We start from the raw sequence: 23,734 nt of genomic DNA on the forward strand, positions 1-23,734 counted from the left end.
GGACTTTGTTTTATTAGGTTCTTTTCTGCAATCGGTGGCTAGACAGAACAGGAAGTTGGAAGCAGTTTTAAATTTTACTGAAGTCACTCCCTTCTCCCCACCCCCCTAAACAGGGTATTTTTTCCACAGGGTGATAATAAGCTCTGAATAAACAAACCCCTCCCTTCCCTAAGCTACAGCCTTTGTAATAAGGAGCAGCTCATTTTACAGAACAGAAAGTTGGAAAATAAAAAGTTTCTTGTATAGTGCAAAAATAAACAAAAACCGCAGGCATTTTGTAAATTTAGAAACAGGCAAAAAATATGATAAATGAACAGTTTAAAAATAAAACTGGGTAAAATAGATGCGCAAAATTAAAAATATTTGTAATCTATAAAGGCTGGAGTGAGCAGATGTCTAACATAACAGCCATAACACTACTTCCTGCTTTTAGCTCTCTAAACTTTTAGTTAGTCAGTGACTTTTTTTTTTTGGGGGGGGGCCACATGGGACAAAACTGTTCAGTTAGCTTGTGAGCAAGCAGGTCAAAAGCAAACTAACTAAACAGCTATGTCTCATATGGCCCCCCTCAAGTCACTGACTGCAGCTTAGAGAGCTGAAAGCAGGAAGTGGTGTTATATATATATATATATATATATATATATATATATATATATATATATACACACATACATACAAACAGTTTCTAAGCTGCACACCAATAGCCATAGATACTACCTGGGTGCCAGTGCAAAATAGCAAAATGCAAAAGTGAAGAGGGGTGACGGCACTCACAGGAATTTTCAAGCTTGGAGACATCAGATGAGGTGTAAGAATTGAGGTTTTTATTTATATATAAAAACCTCAATTCTTACACCTCATCTGATGTCTCCAAGCTTGAAAATTCCTGTGAGTGCCGTCACCCCTCTTCACTTATATATATATATATATATATATATATATATATATTATATATATATATATATATATATATATATATATTAGAAATATTTTTTATTTTGCGTCATCTATTTTACCCAGTTTTATTTTTACATTGTATTAGTTCCTTAAGCAAAGCTTAGCTTTGCTTTTGCTGAGGATTGGTTTCATGTTAAAAAGGTGGGTATTCTGCCCATTAAAAACAACTCAGGAACAATAATTTGTTAAAATAACACACATCTAAACATCAGTTTGAATACAGCATAAAGCTGCAAAAAGTTCTTTCTGGCTTAATGGTACCGCAATAAGCAAAATCAAATGCAACCACATAGGAACTAGTAACTAAATATGAGACTCACAGTTTCGTTAGAAGGGAAGTATATAGTTGAGGGAGACTGCTTATTAATGAACTTGTTAAATAAACGAATATTGGCAAATGTTCCTCTCGCCATGACAGCATCATTCCCTCTCCGTGACCCATAAGAGTTAAATTCTCTTGGAGTTAACCTGGCCAGAGGAAAAAAACACTTGTGAGGTGAAATGCAAGAGGTCATGTGTTGGGCTCAGCAGCAACATAAATGGCAGGTTAACCTGGAAAGACTCATTGGATAAATAACAAAGCTGTTTTTGGGTTCCCTTGTTGTTCCATAAATTTGTGCACGAATTCCAAACCAAGTATGATCATTTACTGACTTTATATTATGAAACATAGGGGTGCACGTGGTGTCACCTTTTTCCCCTATATATGTTTGAATGTTTTTTGGTTTTGAGATCCCTCCCCCTGCTTGCTCACAAAGAGATAATAAGAATACTTTTAGGTGTCTCTAGAAACGCAAGCAGGGATTAACAAATCACACCCTAATTGTCATTTAGGCAGAGTCCCCTCAGCCAGTCATCTGAGCCACAGTTTGGAAACATACTCCCTTTTAGGCAACTTATATCTGTGGATCATTAGCAGATGACTACCATAGTGTGCAAGCGAGGATAGCATGTCAGTGGATATATAAGATAGTATCAATGTTACTTTAAAGCATTTGGTTTCAGGTTGCAAGTGAATGTTACCTTTGTGTCAGGGTGACTGATGGGCTAGACTGCACCAAGACTCATTTTCTTCTGCTTTTAATGTTGCTGTACTTCTTTATCTACACTTCCCCTGACAGAACTGGTCATGACTGCACAATACAACTTGAAGGGACTTCAAACAAATAAATTAAGGTTGGAAGTTGTTTTTTTTTCCACTTCATCATTATTCCCCTTTGATCTTTACTATAATTCAGTATTAAAAAACAAAACAAAACAGAAGCCTTACCCTCTGTTCACTAAATAGCGTGCTGCAGGACTGTTTCTTGCAATGTTTCCAGCTGGAGAAATGTGGTCAGTAGTAACAGAATCGCCCAAGTTTAAGAGAACATATGCATCTGTTATGGATTTAGGGGGCTGAAGTTCCATTGTCTTGAAAAATATAATTATAAATAAGATTACATTTTTACAATAAGTTGCAGGCTAAAAGAAACTTTCTATATATGTTTGATTAAACAGAAGAAATTTATTTTTAAGGCAAAATAAATGTTTAATCAATCAAACACTTGTGATATCCACACAAAGAATGTCCAAGATATATGTGGCCTCAATCATAAGCGCAAGTGCTGTATGCAAAATGCAATTTCAGGCGTAAGTCCACAGCATTTTCCCACACAATTCCAGCATAATTGCAACTGCAAGGTGGCAATGCGGCTGACTTACATGCATATGCATTTGCGCTTCAAAATCTAATTTTGATTTCATTATTTCCTGCACTCACCATCAAAATTACATCTACACCTAAATTTTTAGGAGCATGTTTGCTGTGACAATTAACACAGGCTGCTGTGGGAAACCTTGAGCTACCACTACCTTCAAGGGAGGCATTGCTTCAGGGTTCTCGAGCGCCATATGCACAAGGGGAGACAGGATGAAACACTGGCGCTGAGCTCAACTATGCAGAATGCAAGAAGCAGCTTCGACGCAACAAGTTTGTACTGGGACAAACTTTGCATGACCGCATTTGCACTTTGTAAGTGTCCCCTATGGAGGGCCCAGGTGCCCTGCCTGAAGCCTTTAGCTAGGAGAGTGGGTAAACAAAAACTAGTGGAAGGAAGGTAACCAAAAACATTTCTCTGCAGACCAGGCTTGTAACATAATGACTTATTAAGTGTAATATAATAACAGCCTGACGTGATTTGTGCTTTCCTTAGTACTTAGTCATAGGTTTCAAATTAATAAATAATTTAAAGTCTGATCTTTAAAGGATCTGCTTTGAATGCCTGCCATCTACAAGTTTTGGTAATTGTGTATTTCGTACAGCATAAATGGGAATCATCACAAGTGCTATATCATGGCATTCTGATCACTGCCTTTGTATAACTGTAATCTAAAAGACCTATTTAAAACACTGATAAAATGTATATATGTGGATAAGATAGATAAAAAGGAACCATAACTGTAATAAAAACAATATCCAAACATGAATCCCCCATAGTTTTTTATGATAATGACCTTTCAATCTGCACATGGCAAAACAACTTTTGAATTAAAGCCTAGTAGGCTGCTTTAAAATTATCTATAAGCTAAGATGGCTTTTTCAAAATGGAATTAAGATATATCTAGTAATAACTCTCCTCTACATTTATTTATATAAGCACAAAGTCTGTTATGAAGAAAACTAAGCTGACAAACCTAGGTCTGCACATAAAATCTTTATTAATTATAAAGTCATGTTAAAAAAAAAAAAAAAAACAGTAACCATACCAAACTATCAAAGAAAGGTGGAGATTTGATGTAAGTTGATTTGGGGTCCCAGGGATATAATTCATCTGTTGGGGCTTTTAAATCATTCCAGCTCTCGTTGACTTTCTGTTAAAGAAAATAATGAGGTTATAAGCAAATATTATATGGATAAAAGTAGCATCACAACATCTATCTATGTAATTGAGCTATATAAATCAAGGTTTTCAGAAATCTAAATAACATTGTGTGTATGTGTCCTGAAAAACACTAGTAAATTAACAAACCCAATTTGGTACTGCTTGGACCTAAATATTTATCAGCCCAAAAGGAAAAATCTGTTTATTATGAAAATGGAAAGAAGAAAAGACTGATTGGACTAATTCTAATTTGACACAAATTCTAATCTAATCCAATGGTTAATACTGGTCAGAAAAACTTAAGGGCTAATGAGAAAATATTTTTTGTAGTGTGATCCAAAGGCCCCACAGAAAGCAAAGGGAAAAATTGATGTTATATATTATGTGAGTTTAATTCCTCAGGCAAAATGTTTTTTCTGGATTTGTGGTGGTTCAGAGTAATACAGGAAAAATGTCCTGCCTCCCAAAAAACAGAAATTTACCATTATTAAATCATACTTATGTGTACATACATACATATCTCAACAGGCTTTGAATTTCACTGGTAAATAATGCACTGTATGTGCTGCTTAGTGGCAACTTAAATGTTATTTGTGCCAAATAGGCAATGTGGACTGATATAGCACATTCTAGCTAAAGGATACCACAAGCACATATTAATAATGTCTTTCTTACTGCTTAATTAATATGAAGAATTAATAAGAAGAATGTTGCTGTAAAGAATAATGACACTGCAAAAATACCTCAATTTTCTCATAGACCTCTTTGAACATCCCAGGAATTACATATTGCCTTTCCACGGCTTGTATTTCATCTCTTGTTGGCCAGATGTCTCTGAGGTAAATTTCTTTACCCTCAGCATTCACCCCTAAAGGAAAGCATTGAACAATTATAAGTAAGAAGTTCAAAGTTTGCTCCAGTACAGTAAAGGCTACGTACTGAATGGCTGATGGCTTAAGTTAAAAGCTTTGCTTTTGCCCATCTTTTTTTATCTCCTTTTCTAACCTCAAACCATTCGAGACTGCAAGAATTTTCTTGAATTTTTGTCTCCCAGGCAATTTTTGTCTCCTTTCTCTTTAGACCTTCAAATGCTCCCTAAAGACCCCAGTGTTTAAAAAAGCCTATATGATGTACCCTGGATTATTAGAAGATACCATAATAAAATCTCCAGTTTCTCTTAACAACGCTATGTCTTACTTTATAACGAATTTATGCAGTGCAAAATTTTGACCACAGGACAAACAAGCCAATACCAATTCTGAGATATTTGTTTTTACCCAAAGGATCTTTCTCAAAGTCAATCCTGATGGTTCCTGCTATGGCATAAGCAATGACCAAAGGAGGAGAAGCGAGGTAGTTTGCACGTGTGTTCGGATGGACTCTGCCTTCAAAATTTCTGTTACCAGATAAGACACCTACTGCTACAAGGTCTCCCTGCATGAAAAAGGCAAAGCACATTTATTATTTTTCAGCAGGTTGGCAAAAGGTACAAGCCACAGAATATTTCAAAATGACTAGATCTCTTGTGGTGAGAACTATAAACCACCCTGTATCAGAACACAATCTCAGAGTAATATACTGAGGCTACAAAATGTTGTAATGTTAGGACTACAGCCCTCTCTTAATCCTCAGTTATAGTGACATTTTGTATGAAGTCATCTGTTTAGTCATCTGTTTATAACTACTGCACAGTTCCAATATGAAGGCAAATTAAACTTGGATCAACTTTAATAATCCATTTAAAATAAGTTAAACATTCTCTATAATTAGCCTTCCACTGTCTCACATCCTTTTTGTTTGTGAATGCTACTACATGACCTTTAATAAAGGCTTAAAACTAAGTCTTAAAGCTAAGTCTTAACTAAGGCAGTGTTTATGTTTTAGATAATTAGTAATACAAATAGCACATAAAAAGATCCAACTCACCTAACCATCAACATTATGGTAAACACTAGGCAAAAATGTTTAGCACAATGGTTAGGGACTACGTAATCATCCATCACATACAATCTAAATACTGTAAATGTAACCAGGCAAACTGATAGATTGATGGGCTATCCTATAAGCAGCACAGAAACATATGGGTGTTGCCCATTGTACCTGAGTTATGGCTTCAACGACTGGATCAGGCAATGGGCCGCTGTTCCCAATGCATGTCATGCACCCATATCCCACAACATCAAAGCTGAGTATGAAACAAAAGACAAGTATATAGTCAAACAGGACAAGAAATTCATTTTCTATGTCAGAAATGCTAGCAAATTATCTAGTCTATATTTTGTGATGCAGGGCATATATTGCATTAAACATTGCACTTTTCCCACACAATAAAAAGCAGCATATGACAGGTGCATACCCAAGTTTGGAAAGATAAGGCTGAACTCCACTATCTCTCAAGTAAAAAGTAACTACACCGCTTCCAGGTGACAGGCTTGTCTTTATGTAAGGTTTCACACACAGCCCAGCTTCTACTGCTTTCTTGGCCAATAATCCTGACAAAAAAAAAAAAAATCATAGTGAGGAAAAAAAAATTAGCATTAGGATATAAACCCAACCACCAAAATCCACTATTTTTACAAACTAAATGATACGGCTGAGAAGTTTTCTTCAGGTGCTTATTTTAGCAGGGGTCCCCAAACTTTTGAGCCACATTCAAATGTTCAAAGAAAGGTAATTTTGAAAAAGTTGAAACGGGTTGCGATTGGTTATTTGGTAGCTCCTATGTGGACTGGCAACCTACAGAAGGCTCAGTTTGACACTACACCTGGTTTCATGCAACCAAAAAACTTGCCTCCAAGTTCAAAAATAAGCAACCGCTTAGAGGTCACTGGGCGCAACATCCAAGGGCCTGGTGAGAAACATTTTGCTTCCAAGCCACTGGTTGGGGATCACTGCTCTATAGTAAGGTTACTAAGTGAACCCTCCTTTACCTATCATTCTCATTAAATCTGTAACATGATTATGTGCCACATGGGGGGAAGAAAGTTCAGCTTTTCACTCTACCACATATGCGCAAGCAGGCAAATACAGAAGAAGGCAGAGGACAAGCCCGCTCACAGGTATCCTGGGCTGGTGCTGTTTTCTCCTGGAGCACCAGCCCAGGGTATAAGGTAAGCAATTACAATCACTGGTGCCTAAATTTTTGGTACCCCCCCCAGTGATTGTACCTTTCCTTCTCTTTTTAGTCTGAAAAGCTCAGCCCCAGAGAATGGAACACCCCTAGTAATGACATGATATTACAGGTATGCATGCAGTCCCCAGAGAAAGACTTGTGTATCTCAGATGTGCACAACTCACCGGCTCCTAACATGACTGAAGGGTTGCTGGTGTTGGTGCAGCTTGTGATTGCAGCTATGACCACAGAACCATGAGATAGTTCATACTCAGTGTTATTGTAGGGGAATTTTACTTTGTCATAATGATGCCCTTGGGGAATCTGAAAACCTTTGAATCCTTGCTGAGTGGAAAGAAAAAAAATATACACGTTTCTAAAGGAATGCTTATATTGCCACAACTGAGGCTACAGGTCAATCAAACAATGAAGTGACTGGATATAGAACCCACCATCCTCTTTTCAATGCTGACTTGCACTGAACATACTTATTGTTTTAATTAGGAAATATCTATATTTTTTTGTTATTTATTGTTCTAAACAGGGCTAAATTTAAAAATGAAATTAAAGCCACATTCTACTTGATCCCAAAGTCCAACAAACCAACAGTCCACTAAGAAGCCTCTGTATGATGGGGTGTATTTTATGTAAAGGGATAACAGGATGTAGATGCGGGAAGGGAGAGGTATATTTATACAGATACTTCTCAGTGCACTGCCGATTTATTTGACTTTGCAATAATTAAGAGCACCTATACATATTTCCTATTTAAAAACAATAGGCAAAAAGTATGTTCAGCACTCAACCAATGCTGAACAAGGGAGCATACTGTAACTTGTAATAGTAGCGTCTATTTTCTAATCCCATTACACAGACAGTAAAATATGCAGTAAGAATTGAAGTTGCTGTCAGCTTACATATTCCTCACAGACAGGGCTAAACAGCATTATTTTACCCACTGTGCAGTCATGTTCTATAGATAAATGGAATAACAAAGACGTAACATGATAGCTCCGGTAAATAAATGCAAATATGAAAATATGTCCATGGCAGGATTTTGCTGGTGTTCAAACCTGTTTTAATATCCAGGGCACCACAAAAAAGGGGTGTTTAGGGTGACTACTAGCCCTTTATATAAAAATACTTAAAACACAAATTATAGTAAATAACTATCATCAACTAAGTATGTACTAACATTTAAGCCATTGTAACCAGCTGATAGTAAGGCAAGGCACTTGCTGCATAATTTTGCCCAAAGCAAAACTTACCCGCCTTGATTTTGTCCCCCATTCTAAAAAGTATGCTTCTAAATAAATTACATCTACAATTAGCCATACAGTGCAATAGAAAGCCAAATAATAGAATGTTCTTACCTTAGCTCCTAGGCAATTTTGAAAATCACTTTTCATTTCAGAAACAGACACTTTATCTTGAGGTCTTTTAGGTCCACTGCAACATGGCACCACAGTGCTGAGATCCAGCTCCACCACCTACATGGATTCAAATACAAATGTTTATCAACATGGCTGTCATCAGGAAGACTTACACATTATGGGATTGATTAATCAAAGGCTAAATTGTTTTCACATTTATGAAACTTTTTCCCAACATTCTGAAACTTTGTATTTACTTGTTTGCGACCTGGACAACAGAAAAAAAAACACCCCAGTTTCCCCATGACAGTGTGACTGCAGTCATAAGAGACTGAAGAAAAATAGTTTTTTCACTTTTCTTTAACACTATGGTATATTTGTCTGCTACCAATAATAAAAACACAAATATAATCTGCTAAAGACTAAAAATAGGATGGGGAGAGATAGATTTGCAATGAAGAAAATGAGGATAGAGCTGGGTAGTATATATGTGCAGTCTCAGCACACAGGATAGGTGACAGCTTCAGCAAACAGGCAAAACAGAAGCACTTCATCATAATAGATATATTACCTGACTAAAATCTGGGTCCTGGTTTGTATTATTAAAGTCCCTGAACAACCCAGCAGCCTCAAGATACTTCTGAATGTACTGAACTTTTTCTTCTGCACGACCTGTTAAGAAAGATTACAATTCAGCTAACTATCCATTTAAACTAAGATCTATTTAAAAAAAAAATACACACCAGTTGATATGTCTTAATCATTTAGAGAGTGCAAAACCTAAAAGTTTCTAGTGTTGTTGCTTAGGTCTCAAAGAAATATACTGGTGACACAACTAAAAGTTTGCTAAAATGCTTCTCATTTGGGCAAGCAGGAACTGTCTATCCTATGATGCACTGTTTGTCTATTATGTCAGTCTGTACTGCTACTACTACTGCTACCTTAACTACGAAATAGAGGGAATTTGCAATGTATATAGAACTGGCTTTACTTAAGAACAAAATCACAAAAATATTGAATAGCTTGCACCACAAACAAAAGTCATATACTGCTTTTAAAATACAACCATACACTAAAATGGAAAACGTGCAGAAATATAGTAACCAAGTCTGAACTTTGCAAATGTAAATGCTTCATTTAAGAAGAAAACTTTGTGGTGTAAACAATGATTAGAGACAATGGCAGGATTGAAATAAGTATCCCTGATGCAGCTTGCCCAACTGAACAGGTCTGTTTGTGTTTGACTATTATGAACTCTTACCTGTTTGCTGCAAATACTGTACGCTGACCAAATCAACTGGAAAGAAGGCTGCAGTAGCTCCATACTCAGGGCACATATTGGCAATGGTGGCACGATCAGCAATGGAGAGTTGAGCTACACCTGTGCCAAAAAACTCCACAAACTTTCCTACAACTCCAACTTGCCTTAGATGCTGCAATTTACAAACAGCAAATTCTATTTATGAAGTAATATTTTTTTCTGATATTATTATGCATAAAAAACACACCAGGTTCAACTCCTATACTTTTTTCAAACTGTCAGTAACACCAGGATAGCAAAACAATGAACATCTATTTATACATAATGTAAATAAACACAGTTGCAAAGAGAAAACAGCTTTCTTGAATGCTGGAAATACAATTTCTATTGACTTCTATGGCATCTGAACAGGGTTGTAGGCAGAAAGGTTTTTTTTTGGGGGGGGGGGGGCTGCAATTTAAAATGCAAATGGATAATTTTAATTTTTGGGTGAACATTTACTACATCAGCTTCATCAGTTGTACATTTTCTACTACCACACTAGAAAAGGCTGGTCTTTGACATGGATTATAATAGAGATACTGAGATTTTGATCACACACTTGCAATTACACTCATATCTAAACCAAAATAACCATCCAAAGTAATGAGTTTTATTAACAATTAAAGCATAGTACTAAATAGTTGGAACGATTAGTGCTGAATAGTTGGAATGGGTAGAACGAAACTCTGCTATGTCATTAATTATTTATCTTAATGAAAGCTTTCAACAAATGATAATAGCATTAAAAACATGGGTTGCCAGAGATAATATAGGCATAGCAAACCTTACAAATTATGATCATTAATAAGGCTAACTGTGATGGAGGCAACCATTCCTTGCTTGCTCAGGAGATTGATATTAACTATGTTTAAGTAACGGAACAAAATACAAGTTTTACAGTGGTCTCCAAAATTACCTTGGTTACAGTGAGCACAATATCTGTAGAAGTTACCAGCGGGTGAGGATTTCCCATCAGTTTATATCCAATTACTTCAGGAAGTACCATACTGATTGGCTGTCCAAGCATAACTGCTTCAGCTTCAATGCCTCCAACACCTGGATAAATAGGCAACATTAGAATTCCCCCTGTCTGTGTACAAATAAATGATAGTTCCACAAATTCCAAACAAATGCACTATTTGTTTTATATTATATAAACACAACTACATCATATTTCACTTAGATATAATTATTATTAACAAAAACCAATACACAATGGTAGGAACTGGACAAAAAAAAAAAAAACACATCTTTTGTCCAGATTAAAAATTTAAAATGCCTCTTCCAGAGAAGAGTGGTAATGAGAAAGAGATGACAAGGCTTACTTACCCCAGCCAAGAACTCCAAGGCCATCGATCATTGTAGTGTGTGAGTCAGTCCCCACAAGGCTATCTGGATAGTAGTATCCATCTTGATCAAACACTACTCGTGCTAGATATTCAAGATTAACTTGATGTATAATGCCAGAGCCTGGGGGGATGATTCTCATGTTCTGAAAAGCTTGAGAGCCCCACTGAAATAAATACACACGCAGTCAGTTAGGGCATCTCCTTCATATCACAGCTAGAAAATATTGCCTACCTGTACAGTGGGTGTCTTGAATCACATACAAAGAAAGAGAAGCTACATATTGCTTTTAACATGCAAAAATGAAATCCTACTTAATAGAACTAATTATAAAAACAATGGAAAACATTAATAAATGTTCTCTTCTTAGCACCTTTCAACTGGCCTTCATTTTAAATAATGTTTTAATTATATCCTTCTTTGCCACTTTACAGCTTTCACTGACCCCCACTCCCAGCACATGAAAAAACTTTTGCTCTGTGAGGCTACATATAGATATGGAATAAAAATCTACATAATTAAAAAATAAATTAATAAAAAAAAAAAAACGAATAGGAAAAATGAGTAAGTAAAACAAAAATATGAATAGTGAAAGTACTGTAGAATATTTTCACATGCCCTGTCATCAATTTATACCTATGCAGATCTTACAAAACACAGTGTTTAGTGTTGTATTATTTGTAGATAAAGACATCAAATAATTGGAATTATATAGTAATCACAAATTACTTTGTTTGAGTGCTGGAAAACCTCTACATTACAGCTGAATGTAATTCTACTTTTAACACAGTATTGATGGAATCTAATAAAAACAAATTTGTCCAGCTACAAGTTAAAATTACAGTTCTGCCACTTAGCCATTTCCCATAATGATAAATGTTGGAAACTATTCTAAGAAAAAATTACTTAGAACATCTGAGAGAATTCACTACCATTCTTGTATACAGGTATGGGATCTATTCCTAGAATGCTTGGGATCTGAAGTTTAAATAAGATTGTTTTGCCAACAGAGTGGATTCAGTATAAGGTACTGGTTTTATTATTGCAGAGAAAAAGGAAATAATTAAGAAAATAATCAAATGATTTGCTTATAATGGACTCTATACTAGATGGCCTTCCATAATTTATAGGTTTCTGAAACATGGGTTTCTGTATAAGAGATCCCATACCCGTATCACTAAACCATTGTTCTCCCTGAAAAGTCGTAGGGGAAAAAAAAAAAAAAACATGAGACCACCATTTCCTGATGCACTGTAAGCTGAACATTTACAACATGGTGCCTTCCATGGGGATAAACGAACAGAGCATTAAAGGGGAGCCAAGAACCCCTGTGGTGGGCGAGTGACATAACAGTTGGGAGCAAAGACACTTGGCTCACAATCAATGCTGGGTGAAGCACTTGTCTAAAAGTGCCTAGCAAGAACACTGTGAAAACATCTAATACAATAACTACCACAACAATGGAGCACTATTTGCAATTTGTTTTTCTACAGATAATAAAATATACATGCAAAATATTGCCCAATTCTATTGTAATTCTCAGAGGAAAAAAGGGCAGCAACAACCTTGCCCCCCGACTCTAGTGCTTAAGTCAATAATTTAGGATCTGCATCCCCATCAAGCTGAGCAGCATAAGACATTAAAAAATAAGGATACACTGAATCCAGGAATTGGTTCAGGATTCAGCCTGTCAGCAGGATTCAGCCAAATCCATGTGCCTGTCCGAACCAAATCTAAATCCTTAAAACCATGTGACTTTTTGTCACATAAACTAGTAAGGAAATTTTTTACCGCACAGTTCTGTTTGACACCTCTGGCCTTATTTGCATATGCAAATTAGGATTCAGATTTGGTTCAGTATTTGGCCAGATCTTTCACAAAGGATTCTGGGTTCGGCCAAATCCCAAAATAGTTGATTTGGTGCATCCACTTATAAATAAAACTCATACTACATGATTAACTAGCAAGAGATCTCAATACATAATCTAGACTGCAATATACTGTATTTCTAAGTGTGCAAAGACTTTGCAGCACTGAATGTAAGTGAAATATATTTAAATTAAAAATATGTTTACTGCATTCTTGTGAAAGAAGCATTGTAAAGAAAGGGATGTAGCTTGCCCCACTCTAAACAATGAAATCTATCTAGCATCATATAATTTTGGGTAGGCGAGACATATCCACGAGTTTATGGTACTAATTGCTAGCATAGTGACAAGCTTACCTTCAAAAATTCAAATCTTTCCCTGTTCCTTTCAAACTCAAGCTCCTGATTCTTTTGTAAGCTGTCAGACCTTAAAACAAGAGATAAGAGGAAGCAGGTGTGCAGACAAAGGGACATTTTATTTTCTCTTAAAGTTAGTTTTAATATTTTCTTTTTATAGAACAGGATGCATCATGCTGTACATAAATCTTATCACATGCACTTAATACATGTATTACTACAGTTCTTAGTAGAAATGACAAATGACAATAGGTTTAGAAACATTCACTTTGGATATGGCAGTATATATTCCAGCCTGCAAAGAAATGTCTAAACATGGCTATTCAGTCAATCGTTCATTTAGTCAAGAATTTCACTGAAACGTGCCAGTGAAACATATACCCCAGGTGTCATAGGCCTTCGTGTTCAGCAGACTTAAATCTTCAAAGTGCTGGACACTTTAAAAATGCAAATGCAAATTAGGGATTTGATACAGTTAAGCATTGGGCTAAATATCTTTTTGTGGAAGATTCAATATTCAGACAAAACTAAATATTAAGGTTTTGGTGCATCCCTAGTTTTCAGGACCAAAGAAGAAGTTGACACACATTTGGAAAACAGTATGGTAGCCTAAATCCTACTTTATTAAATGGTAGATATCACGGTACTATGGGAAACAAGCTAATCAACAGTAGAGTAACTACCACACAGTAGACCCGCGGGGGACCCAGGAGACAAAGGGGCCCAGTCCGCAGTATGGTAGTCCCATTCCTTGACCACATCTTCTACTTCAACTTGGCCACCAATGTCGTGGTGGGTGCAGGGAACCAGGGCATATAAGAATATGCAGGCCAAGCGCTCACTGAGTTTTGCTGGGAGGCCCAGTTACTTCACATTACACCACACCTCAGAAAATTTTAACTTTGACTTCAGAGCATGTCTCAATAAAAATGCTTTTGTGGCATTGTGCATTTGATGTATAGGCATGCATTTATTTTAATCAGACTTTTAAAAAAGTCTAATCCTGAAACTAACTTATTACACATATATAAAACTTTTGAAACTTTCTCACCTTCTGTTGAAGTCCACTTGGATAGAATGATCAATGACTAAGTCCACAGGACACACCGGGTTTATGGTTTGTGGATCACCTCCTAAACGCTTTACTGCATCTCTCATGGCTGCAAAGTCCACCACAGCAGGAACACCTCTAAAATCAAAGACAAGAGTGATATATGAGACAATTAGAAGTGAGGATTCTATTAGCTGTGCAAGATACAGTGGCTTATACAGCTTATACTGAACTAATATTATCAAGCAGGATGTAGAAATATTAAGAGATGACTGTGTTATGAAAAATGAATTGCAAGTCCTCCCTAACTTGTGTTAGTTATGTTTCTACAATTCTGTATTGAATTGTCTCAGCTATTGTTGTCTTTGTTTTTCCATAAACCTACTTCTCTCTCCCAAGTTTCTTCTGTCAGTCTGCAAAACTGTACCATTGCAATATCTATTCTTCTGACAAGACTATTATTTTGGATGCCTATCTCCTTCTAGTGCATAATGCTACCACAACTATATTTCATTCTGCATAATGCTGAAAACATGACAGTAACCCAAAGAAACTAAAATAGACCTTCTTTGACAAAGTTCATTATCTGATGTGCAATTTTTGGCCTGCTTTTTAAAACACACCATACCTACAGTGAGGTGTATTGGTGTTAGTAATATGGTGTGCTGGTGCATTTCAGTAGTTTCAGTAGTAGGGATAGGGCAACAGAAGAAATAATGTACAAGGCAAACTACAGGGAAAGGCTGAAAGATAACTTGTTGAACTCAAAAAAACTGACAATTGGACAAAAAAAAAAAGGATAAGAAACAAATTCTTTGTATTTAAATAAAAATATCAGAGAAAAGAATTTAAGATTTCTTAAATAACGCAAAATAAGGAAACTGGTCAAGAGTCTTACAATCAGTGTGGGAAGATGGGGTGCCAATTTGTTAGGCACCCACCAGTGACTATAATTACTGCCCTCAGACCCCAGGCTAGTAATTCTCTTTGCTGAAAAATGTGCTGGTCAGGGTACTATCATAATGAGCAGTAAAAATCAAGACAATAAGAATTTAACACTAAGAAAGAGATGGCCTTATGGATTTCTTTTGTCTAATACAAATATGGAAAAAACAGAGTGTAAACAATGAAAACCCACAGATACATAAATTTTTTAAAAAGCGTTGTCATTACGTGAAATCCTGAAGGATGACTCGCGCTGGACGGAATGGTACCTCCACATTGTCATGCTGGGTAAGTTTCCAGTTCAAGATGTTCTCAACATCTTGTTTTTTAACCAGAAATTCATCGCAGTTTCTAATAGCCGCTTCGAGGAGAACTCGTATAGAGAATGGTAACCTGGCTACAATTAAAAGAAATTAAAAAGTTAAATATAGTTTGTTGTTGCAGAGTAGCCTAATCAAGGGCTGCTTCTGGTTTGTCAGTGTTCATATTTGAACTATACAGGACAGACAATTCTATTGCCTTTTAAAGAATTTGCATTCTGTATTACATTTATAAGTTAGTTTCACAATGGATTGTTCGTCAGAGTCTGTGTGACCACATAGTCTATTGTCTACATCAGGGGTCCCCAGCGTTTCTTACTCGTAAGCCACAGTCTAAAGTAAAAAGATTTGGAGAGCAACAAAAGCATCATAAAAGTTAATGGAGGTGCCAAATAAGGGCTCAGATTGGCTATTAGGCAGCCTCTATGCACACTATCAGCTTACAGGGGGCTTTATTTAGTAGTAAATCTTGTTTTTATTCAACCAAAACTTGCCCCCAAGTCAGGAATTTAAAAATAACTCCCTGGTTTGGGGGTACTGAGAGCAACGTCCAACATGTTGCCCCCGAGCCACTGGTTGGGGATCACTGGTCTACATAGTTATGGGATCACTGCAAAATACTTCAACGACCGTTTAGATTAAGTTCCTTTCTGAACAAAGCAATGCAAAGCATTAACTATAAGGCTTATGCCACTTGATTCAGATTCACAGCTTGCGGATAAATATTGGGAGAAATTCTGCTATTGTTGTGTGGGACACAGGTGGGTTTGGGCTAAACTCTTCTTTCTGCCTTCATTGTTCACAACTTTACTATGCATTGCTTTCAGCAGCCTCTATTTATAGACACGCACATGCTATACTGCGCAACTTTCGTGACGTCAGAGATGGGGCAGGATCGGATCTAAGGGTTGAAGTAGATTGTGGGGTTATGCACAGGTTGGGAGCGGGCAGGTTCGGGATGACTTTTTGTCACTCTTAAATCAGGCTCTTCAGTGTCTGCACCTGAAGCCACTGTGGTGACCTGGGTGCAGGCACACAAAGTAGATTTTGGTGCTAAATGCATGTTTGCAGTACCAAAAATGTTTTTCTCCTCAAGGAAAGATATGCACCATATATTTAGTAGGCATAGCAGTCACATGATAAATGCAAGGTGTTATCAAGGGAAGACACTGCTGTTCATGGAGATGTAGTTATATTTACACTTCTGGTTCTAAATATTTTAACAGTCAGCAGTAAGCCACAAACAGTTGTCAGTTGTCCTAAGATGGATAAATGGATAAGAATTTACCATATATATGGGTTGCTGTTTCTGTAGCATTTTGGTCTAAATTCTTCTATGAATGTTTAAATATTCTGACTACAGACTGGGATCTAGATATTTACGCTAAAAGTTGTCACTGGCAACTGAAAAATTGTGGTTTAATTGTCTGAAGTGCCAATTCTGTGTTAACTGCTTTTTGTAGTGGTTATTTCTAGATCAAAGATGTGCACTGAAATATGTTATAAAAATGATTTTGTTTCAAGTACTGGAAATAAATGTGCAAGAAATGGGATTACCTTAAAGAAAAGGGAAGGTTGGAAAGAAAACTGTTTCCATAGGAAGCAGTCTTTTAAAGAAAGAGCAGGAGTCAAAGAGTGGGAAAGTAAAAAAAACTCCTTATGGGCTTTAAGTTATAAAAATAAATAAATAAAAAGCAGGTTGAGAACATTTTTAATTTAAACTCAATAATGCTTAGATTGATTACTTACCATATCTAGAGTCACCTAGCTTATTGAGGTTGTAAAACTTTTTATCTTGCTGTGCTGGGTCAAGTGGCTCTGCTAGGTGCTGAAAAGGATTACTCATAATGAATGTTTCAGTAACACCTACAGATTGCAGGGAGATAAAAATAATTAAGCCAGATTCTTTGCTGCAGAATCAATTTTACAGCAATAAACTCACTGCACTATATAACTGTAGCACCTTGAAAAATTATTCAGAACCATGCCTAATTCTCTCAGTCTACTGAATGATAAACATTATAACATTTTTTTCTCAGTGATATTTTTATTTTCAAGAACTGAAACTTTCTTAAGATGATGTTTAGTTTCGAATAAATCATTATAAATAAATAAATTAAAAAAAAAAACACAAAAATGCTGTTTCCACAATATTCATTTCCTCCAAATGAATATCTTGCAGCAACAACAACTTTGCAGTTTTGCACAAAAAAAAGACTGGATACATTGAATACCTTTATATCTTAGAACAGTGTGCAACATGCTAGCTTTTACATTTTAATGTAGACATCCCTGTAGCCTTTGAATGCCTTACATACTGTAGTGTATTAGCATTATTTTGCAGAAAAATATTGCTATATATATATATATATATATATATATATATATATATATATATATATATACCAATTAGTGATGCCATTTTGCAGTTAATTAATTATTGTATATTCAGGTCCTTTATCCATGGGTTTTTGGATCACGGCAGCTGTCTCAGGGACAACCAGGAATAAAACACCCCATCTCACAGACAGTTGCTTGACTGGTAAATGCTCTGTCTATGGAGCCTGTTGGCAGAAGTGTGCCATACACAACACGACTCGTTTAAAAGAATGTCAAGCACTGTCTTAGAAGAAGGATGCTCCCCATAGCTCACAATCTGTGTGTATCCTTAGTAATAAATCGGATATTAAACCAGAAATATCATCATATATATTATATATACATATCTACACACACGGAGACAAGAGGCCCTGTGTACATACCCATTTTCTATATATGCAACAAAGACATTCTGTACATTAAGCTACCAAGAAATACCCTCCCCTTTAAGCAAAACAGGGATTGTGTATCCATATATTGCAATGTACTTCAAGCTTGCTTACTATGTCCAAGTCATCCCTGGTCTGGCCAGTCCTTCACTCACTTTCATGTCAACCCAAAAAAAATAACTTTTTGTCTGATAAAAACATAATTCTAAGCAACTTTCCAATATGAATTTATTAAACTTTTTTAGTGCTTTAAAAGTGATTTGTAAATGTAATTGCTATTGAAAGCAGCAGTTGCTTAACTCCTGGTTATGATTTGGTGTATGATTTAAAGGAGAAGGAAAGGCAAAAACTGCTTTATCAGAAAGGTCTATGCAAATGCAGCCATAATTACTGCACTGAGTTCTCTTTTAAAAGATACAGGATTTCCTGTCTGTTTGCTTTTCTCTGCCAGAGACACGCAGCTCTCTCCCCTCTCCTGCTCCCCCCTCCCTGAAGAATGCAAAGAACTCCCTCCTCGATCCCCTTAGGAATGTGTGATCTGAGCCAATTAGCAGGAGGCTGACTCATAGGGGCTGATTTACTTACCCACGAACGGGTCGAATGGAGTCCGATTGCGTTTTTTTCGTAATGATCGGTATTTTGCGATTTTTTCGGATTCTTTACGAATTTTTCGTTACCAATGCGATTTTTGCGTAAAAACGCGAGTTTTCCTATCCATTACGAAAGTTGCGTAAAAAGTTGCGCATTTTTCGTAGCGTTAAAACTTACGCGAAAAGTTGCGCATTTTTCGTAACGTTAAGTTTTAACGCTACGAAAAATGCGCAACTTTTCGCGTAAGTTTTAACGCTACGAAAAATGCGCAACTTTTTACGCAACTTTCGTAATGGATACGAAAAACTCGTGTTTTTACGCAAAAATCGTATTGGTAACGAAAAATTCGTACAGAATCCGAAAAATCGCAAAACATACGAAAAAATCGCAAAATGTTCGTTTTCAAGTCGGAACTTTTCCAATTCGGGTCGGATTCGTGGGTTAGTAAATCAGCCCCATAGTCTAACTAACTGAGCATGTACACCAGTCTTGGTCTTGGTGCAGGAGCGAGGCATTATGGGAACTTTCTTTACAGAGCTCAGTGGGTTTTTTCCTATGAGGCTTCTGATCATCTAAACGGGAGAAATATGGGGAGACTTAAGGGCACTATTGAGAGAACTGAAGGTATGCCTGCAGCTTGATATTAACTCTTTATTAGCCTTTCCTTCTCCTTTAAACTACCCGTATAATTAAGGAGAATGAAGCCCAGCTGCTATTGCAAATGGAGGAAGCCTCACAACCAGGTCAAGTTGTTATTATGGGGGACTTTAATTATCCAGACATCAACGGGAGTAAGGCTGATGCCACACCAGGCGTAGGGCTGATTTTTTCGGCAAGCGGAAAAACGCTTGCCGAAAAAATCAGCCCTACGCCTGGTGTGGCATGAGCCTAAAGTAATAAAAAAAGCTAGTAGGTTTGTAAATTTGCTAAATGTTAACTTTTTATTTCAGGCAGTTCCAGAACCTACTAGGAATGATATTCTTTTGGACCTGGTGATAACTAATAATGCTGATCTAGAATTTGCACTGGTGAGCATTTAGGGAACTGTGATCATAACATGGTCTCCTTTTAGATTATGTTGCAGAGACAGCTCTATAGGGAGTAACTAAAACACTACATTTCAGAAGTGCTAACTTTGCAGTATAAAAGGTATCTCTGCAATGTATTAACTTGCAAAGGCTTTTCACAGGGTTAAACACAGAAGTAAATTGAATATCTTTAAAAGGTTGCATAGCAAGTATACAGGTCAGTATATTCCCCTTGTAAGCAAGGAAAGGCATCGCAAAGCAAAACCAATATGGTCACTAAGAAAAAAAACTTGTTTTTTTAAGCATTCAGGTTAGCTGGGACAGCTGAAACTTTCATCAGGTACAATGAAGCAAGCTAAAATAGAGATGGAAAATGGTACTGCATCTAGGAGTAAAAAAGAAAAAATAAAGCAAGGGGTGGGACCCTTATCATAGACGGAGTTCATAAATTCTGAACTGTTATTTTTTCATCTGTCTAAACAGCAGAGGAACCAGCTTATGAAGGTTTCCTTTTTAATAGATCCAATTCTAGTAAAATAACTACTGACACATGGGTCACTCAGGAGGACTCAATAAAGACTTGAATATGTAAAGGTAAACAAAGGTCTAGGACCAGTAGGTATTCATCTCAGGGTACTGAGGACTGGCCAAACCAGGGATGACTTGGACACAAGTAGGCAAGCTTGAAGTACTTTGCAATATATGGATACACAATCCCTATTTATTGGTAGTTTAATGCACAGAATGTCTTTGTGTGTATATAGAACTGCTTAATTATATATAGTTGATATTTTTAGAGATTTACCTGCAACTCTCTTGCTTTCAATATTAAAACTCCTAAATGATTTCCCTTTCATTGGAATCACCTGAACCAAAGTAAAATTAAAATTATTATATTTGGTCAAGGAGTCTGAAAGTCTGAAAGGTTACAAAGGAACCCAGGGTAACTTCTAAGCAGCTGAAGGCCTGTCTCACATAGGCAAATGTTAATGTTCATGAGTCCACCATCAGGAGAACACTGAACAGAAATGGTGTGTATGGCAGGGTAGCAAGGAGAAAGCCACTGCTCTTCCTCAAAAATATTGCTGATCATCTAGTTTGCTAAAGATCATGTGGACAAACCAGAAAGATACTGAAAGAATATTTTGTGGATGAATGAAGCCAAAATAGAACTTTTTAACCTTAATAAGAAGTGTTACTTTTGGATAAAGAATTAATTACAGCATAAGAACCTTATCCCATCTGTAAAACATGGTGGTTATAATGTTCATATTAAAGGGTCTGTAACACAAAAGGGTTTTACAGGCTTTTACTGTAAAAAATAGTGTACTGTTAAGCTGGCAATACATGGGCTGATGTGAGCTGCTGGTTTGGCCCGTACAAACCAAGCTTAGACATTTCCAAGATACAGTTTATTTGTAGGTTCTCAATCAACAGATATAAATGTTAAAGTAGAAAAAATATTTTTATTTTATGATGTTACTGGTCCTTTGATTATATTACTGAGTAATATATTGGCCACTTGTAAACTCTGTATAAACCTAAGTAACTATGGACCAGGGGAAGTCTGTGTAGCTTGAAACTCATTATCAGATACTCCCAAATCCCCAAAACAAACAAAATGCATTTTGGTATTGCTAGGTCATGTGATTTTAAATGCTAAGAACATAATCATTAGTATGCCAAATGTATAATTATTATGTTTGCCAAAAAAGGAATTTAGAATCTGAGAAAAAGCAGAAAACACAGGTTCTACACAAAGTAAATATGGATTAGCAAGAAATGCTTTAAAGATTATACACCATGGGTGGTATAAAGAAGCAATTAAGATTATTGGCATTTTTAGTTGGTGGAGATATAACCACTAGGTAATGGGTCAGAGAATTCTTGGCAGCTCTGTGAGTGTTAGGCAGTAAATGCTTGCTCAGCACCAGCTATTTACTATAGTACTGAGTCCAGTTGTGCTACATGTAAAACAAGGACAAAGTTCATGGCTGAGATCCTTCTTTTGACTGAGGAATTTAAGCCTAAGGGGAAGGTATAGAAAGTAGCAAGTGAACAACGGTGACTTAAAGGAGAAGGAAAGGAAAGTCACTTGGGGGTGCCAAAATGTTAGGCACCCCCAAGTGACTTAAATCGCTTACCTTTTACCCCAGGCTGGTGCCCCTGCAGCGCTTCCTCCTTCCGTCTTCGGTCGCGCGCGCATACGCAGTAGAGTGAATAGTGTAACTTTAACAGAGAAGTCGGCTTTTCACTCTACTGCGCATGCGCCTGTCGTTTAGTCCTTCCAAAACAAAGGCGGAAGTGCTCCGCTACAGGTACCCCGGGTTGGTGCTGTTTTCTCCTAACAGGGGCACCAGCCCGGGGTACAAGGTAAGCAATTTAAGTCACTTGGGGGTGCCTAAAATTTTGCCACCCCCAAGTGACTTAGCCTTTCCTTGTCCTTTAAAGGAGAACTATACATCCCAGGTGCAAAAAGCACCCATAACTATCACTGCCTAGACCCCCCCCCCCCACCTCTCCCTTATAGCATTGTTTTTAAATTTAATGTCTGTACCAATCTCTAACTTAAAATGCAGAGTAGCACAGCTGCGTACCTCACCAACATCTTCTTTCTGACTGAAGACACTTTGGGTCTCTCCGCCGATAAGAACCTGCTTGCGCATGAGCAGTTGGAAGTAGCAGGAAATCCGCTTCAACTGCGCATGTGCAAGCAGGTTAGGTGTCGGCTGTGAGACCCGAAGGGTCAGTCAGTAAGATGATGTCCGGCAGGTAGAGGGCTGCACTCCTCTGCATTTTTAGTTAGCGGTTAGCGATATGGACAGTCATTAAACTTAAAAACAATGTGATAAGGGAGGTCTAGGCAATGATAGTTATGGGTGCTTTTTGTGCCCAGGGTTATAGTTTTCCTTTAAGAAGGAATAACCTAAAATAATGATACCAGGGGCTGGTTCTGTGGGGCAACATAAATATCATCAAAGGAATCAAACAAAATAGCACACTTCCTAAATGTAAAGTCTGTATTCCATGATAGTTATGCTGAAAGGAAACTGTATCAACATACTATTACATTGCTGACCCGCCGCAAAGCTTCATATAGTGAAAATACGGAAGGGAGAGAAAGATCAGTGTAAGGGGTCTTACAAAAAAAATGTTTCTTAGAAGTAGGGAAAAGTGGTTTAATATCACGAGAGAATACTGACTCATATTTAGCAAATAAAGCAGCATTGCAACTGTGACTCAGCAAAAATACGAGTGTGAAATCCCCTCCTTCCCCACTGTAGCTGTGCAATACTGAGTTTATCTGTCACAAAAAACATAGTTAAAAACATCTCCGTTGGTTCCAGCTAGGGAGGCACTGAATCCAGCATTTGGTTCGGGGTTCGACCAGGATTCTGCCTTTTTCAGCTGGATTCGAATTTGGTCAAATTCATGCCTCTGATTGAACCAAATGTGAATCCTGAAAATCACGTGGGTTTTTATCACATAAACATGGAAGTTGAAAAATTTTCTCAACGCACTGCGCGTGCGATTCTCTCACTCTTGCACGTGCTAATTTGCATATACAAATTAGGATTTGGATTCGGACGAATCTTCCACTAAGGATTCAGCTGAATCCCAAAATAGTGGATTCTGCGCATGCCTAGTTCCAGCCTGCACATGGCAAAGCACCCTGTGCATCATTAGCCTGAAGGTTCCCTCTAGATTGTGGATCCCCAACCTTTTTTACCATGAGCCAGATTTGTAAAAAGAGTTGGGGAGCAACACAAGCATGAAAAATGTTCCTGGGGGTGCCAAATAAATGCTGTGATTGGCTATTTGGTAGCCCCTATATGGACTGGTAACAGTAG

The 23,734-nt window shown here is 37.1% G+C and overlaps 1 protein-coding gene across 2 annotated transcripts in view; it reads right to left on the reverse strand.

Moving 5' to 3' along the window:
• Positions 1–23,734, reverse strand: part of aco1 (aconitase 1) — a 36,275-nt gene that overhangs the window by 8,005 nt on the left and 4,536 nt on the right. Inside the window, exons 2-19 of one of the 2 annotated variants that reach the window (XM_012957530.3) lie at positions 20,689–20,749; positions 17,246–17,362; positions 15,405–15,573; positions 14,232–14,369; positions 13,181–13,250; positions 10,939–11,122; positions 10,526–10,665; positions 9,568–9,739; positions 8,878–8,978; positions 8,307–8,423; positions 7,119–7,278; positions 6,178–6,313; positions 5,922–6,006; positions 5,099–5,255; positions 4,565–4,689; positions 3,706–3,810; positions 2,228–2,370; positions 1,278–1,425 (exon numbers count right to left, since the gene is read on the reverse strand). In XM_012957530.3, the coding sequence (XP_012812984.1) occupies positions 1,278–1,425; positions 2,228–2,370; positions 3,706–3,810; positions 4,565–4,689; positions 5,099–5,255; positions 5,922–6,006; positions 6,178–6,313; positions 7,119–7,278; positions 8,307–8,423; positions 8,878–8,978; positions 9,568–9,739; positions 10,526–10,665; positions 10,939–11,122; positions 13,181–13,250; positions 14,232–14,369; positions 15,405–15,573; positions 17,246–17,362; positions 20,689–20,740 (2,319 nt within the window). In that variant the 5' untranslated portion in view covers positions 20,741–20,749. The remainder of the gene's footprint in view (positions 1–1,277; positions 1,426–2,227; positions 2,371–3,705; positions 3,811–4,564; positions 4,690–5,098; positions 5,256–5,921; positions 6,007–6,177; positions 6,314–7,118; positions 7,279–8,306; positions 8,424–8,877; positions 8,979–9,567; positions 9,740–10,525; positions 10,666–10,938; positions 11,123–13,180; positions 13,251–14,231; positions 14,370–15,404; positions 15,574–17,245; positions 17,363–20,688; positions 20,750–23,734) is intronic. The other variant, NM_001142171.1, reaches the window with a different exon arrangement.

Source organism: Xenopus tropicalis, chromosome 1, assembly GCF_000004195.4.
Source record: "Xenopus tropicalis strain Nigerian chromosome 1, UCB_Xtro_10.0, whole genome shotgun sequence".
NCBI lineage: Eukaryota > Metazoa > Chordata > Amphibia > Anura > Pipidae > Xenopus > Xenopus tropicalis.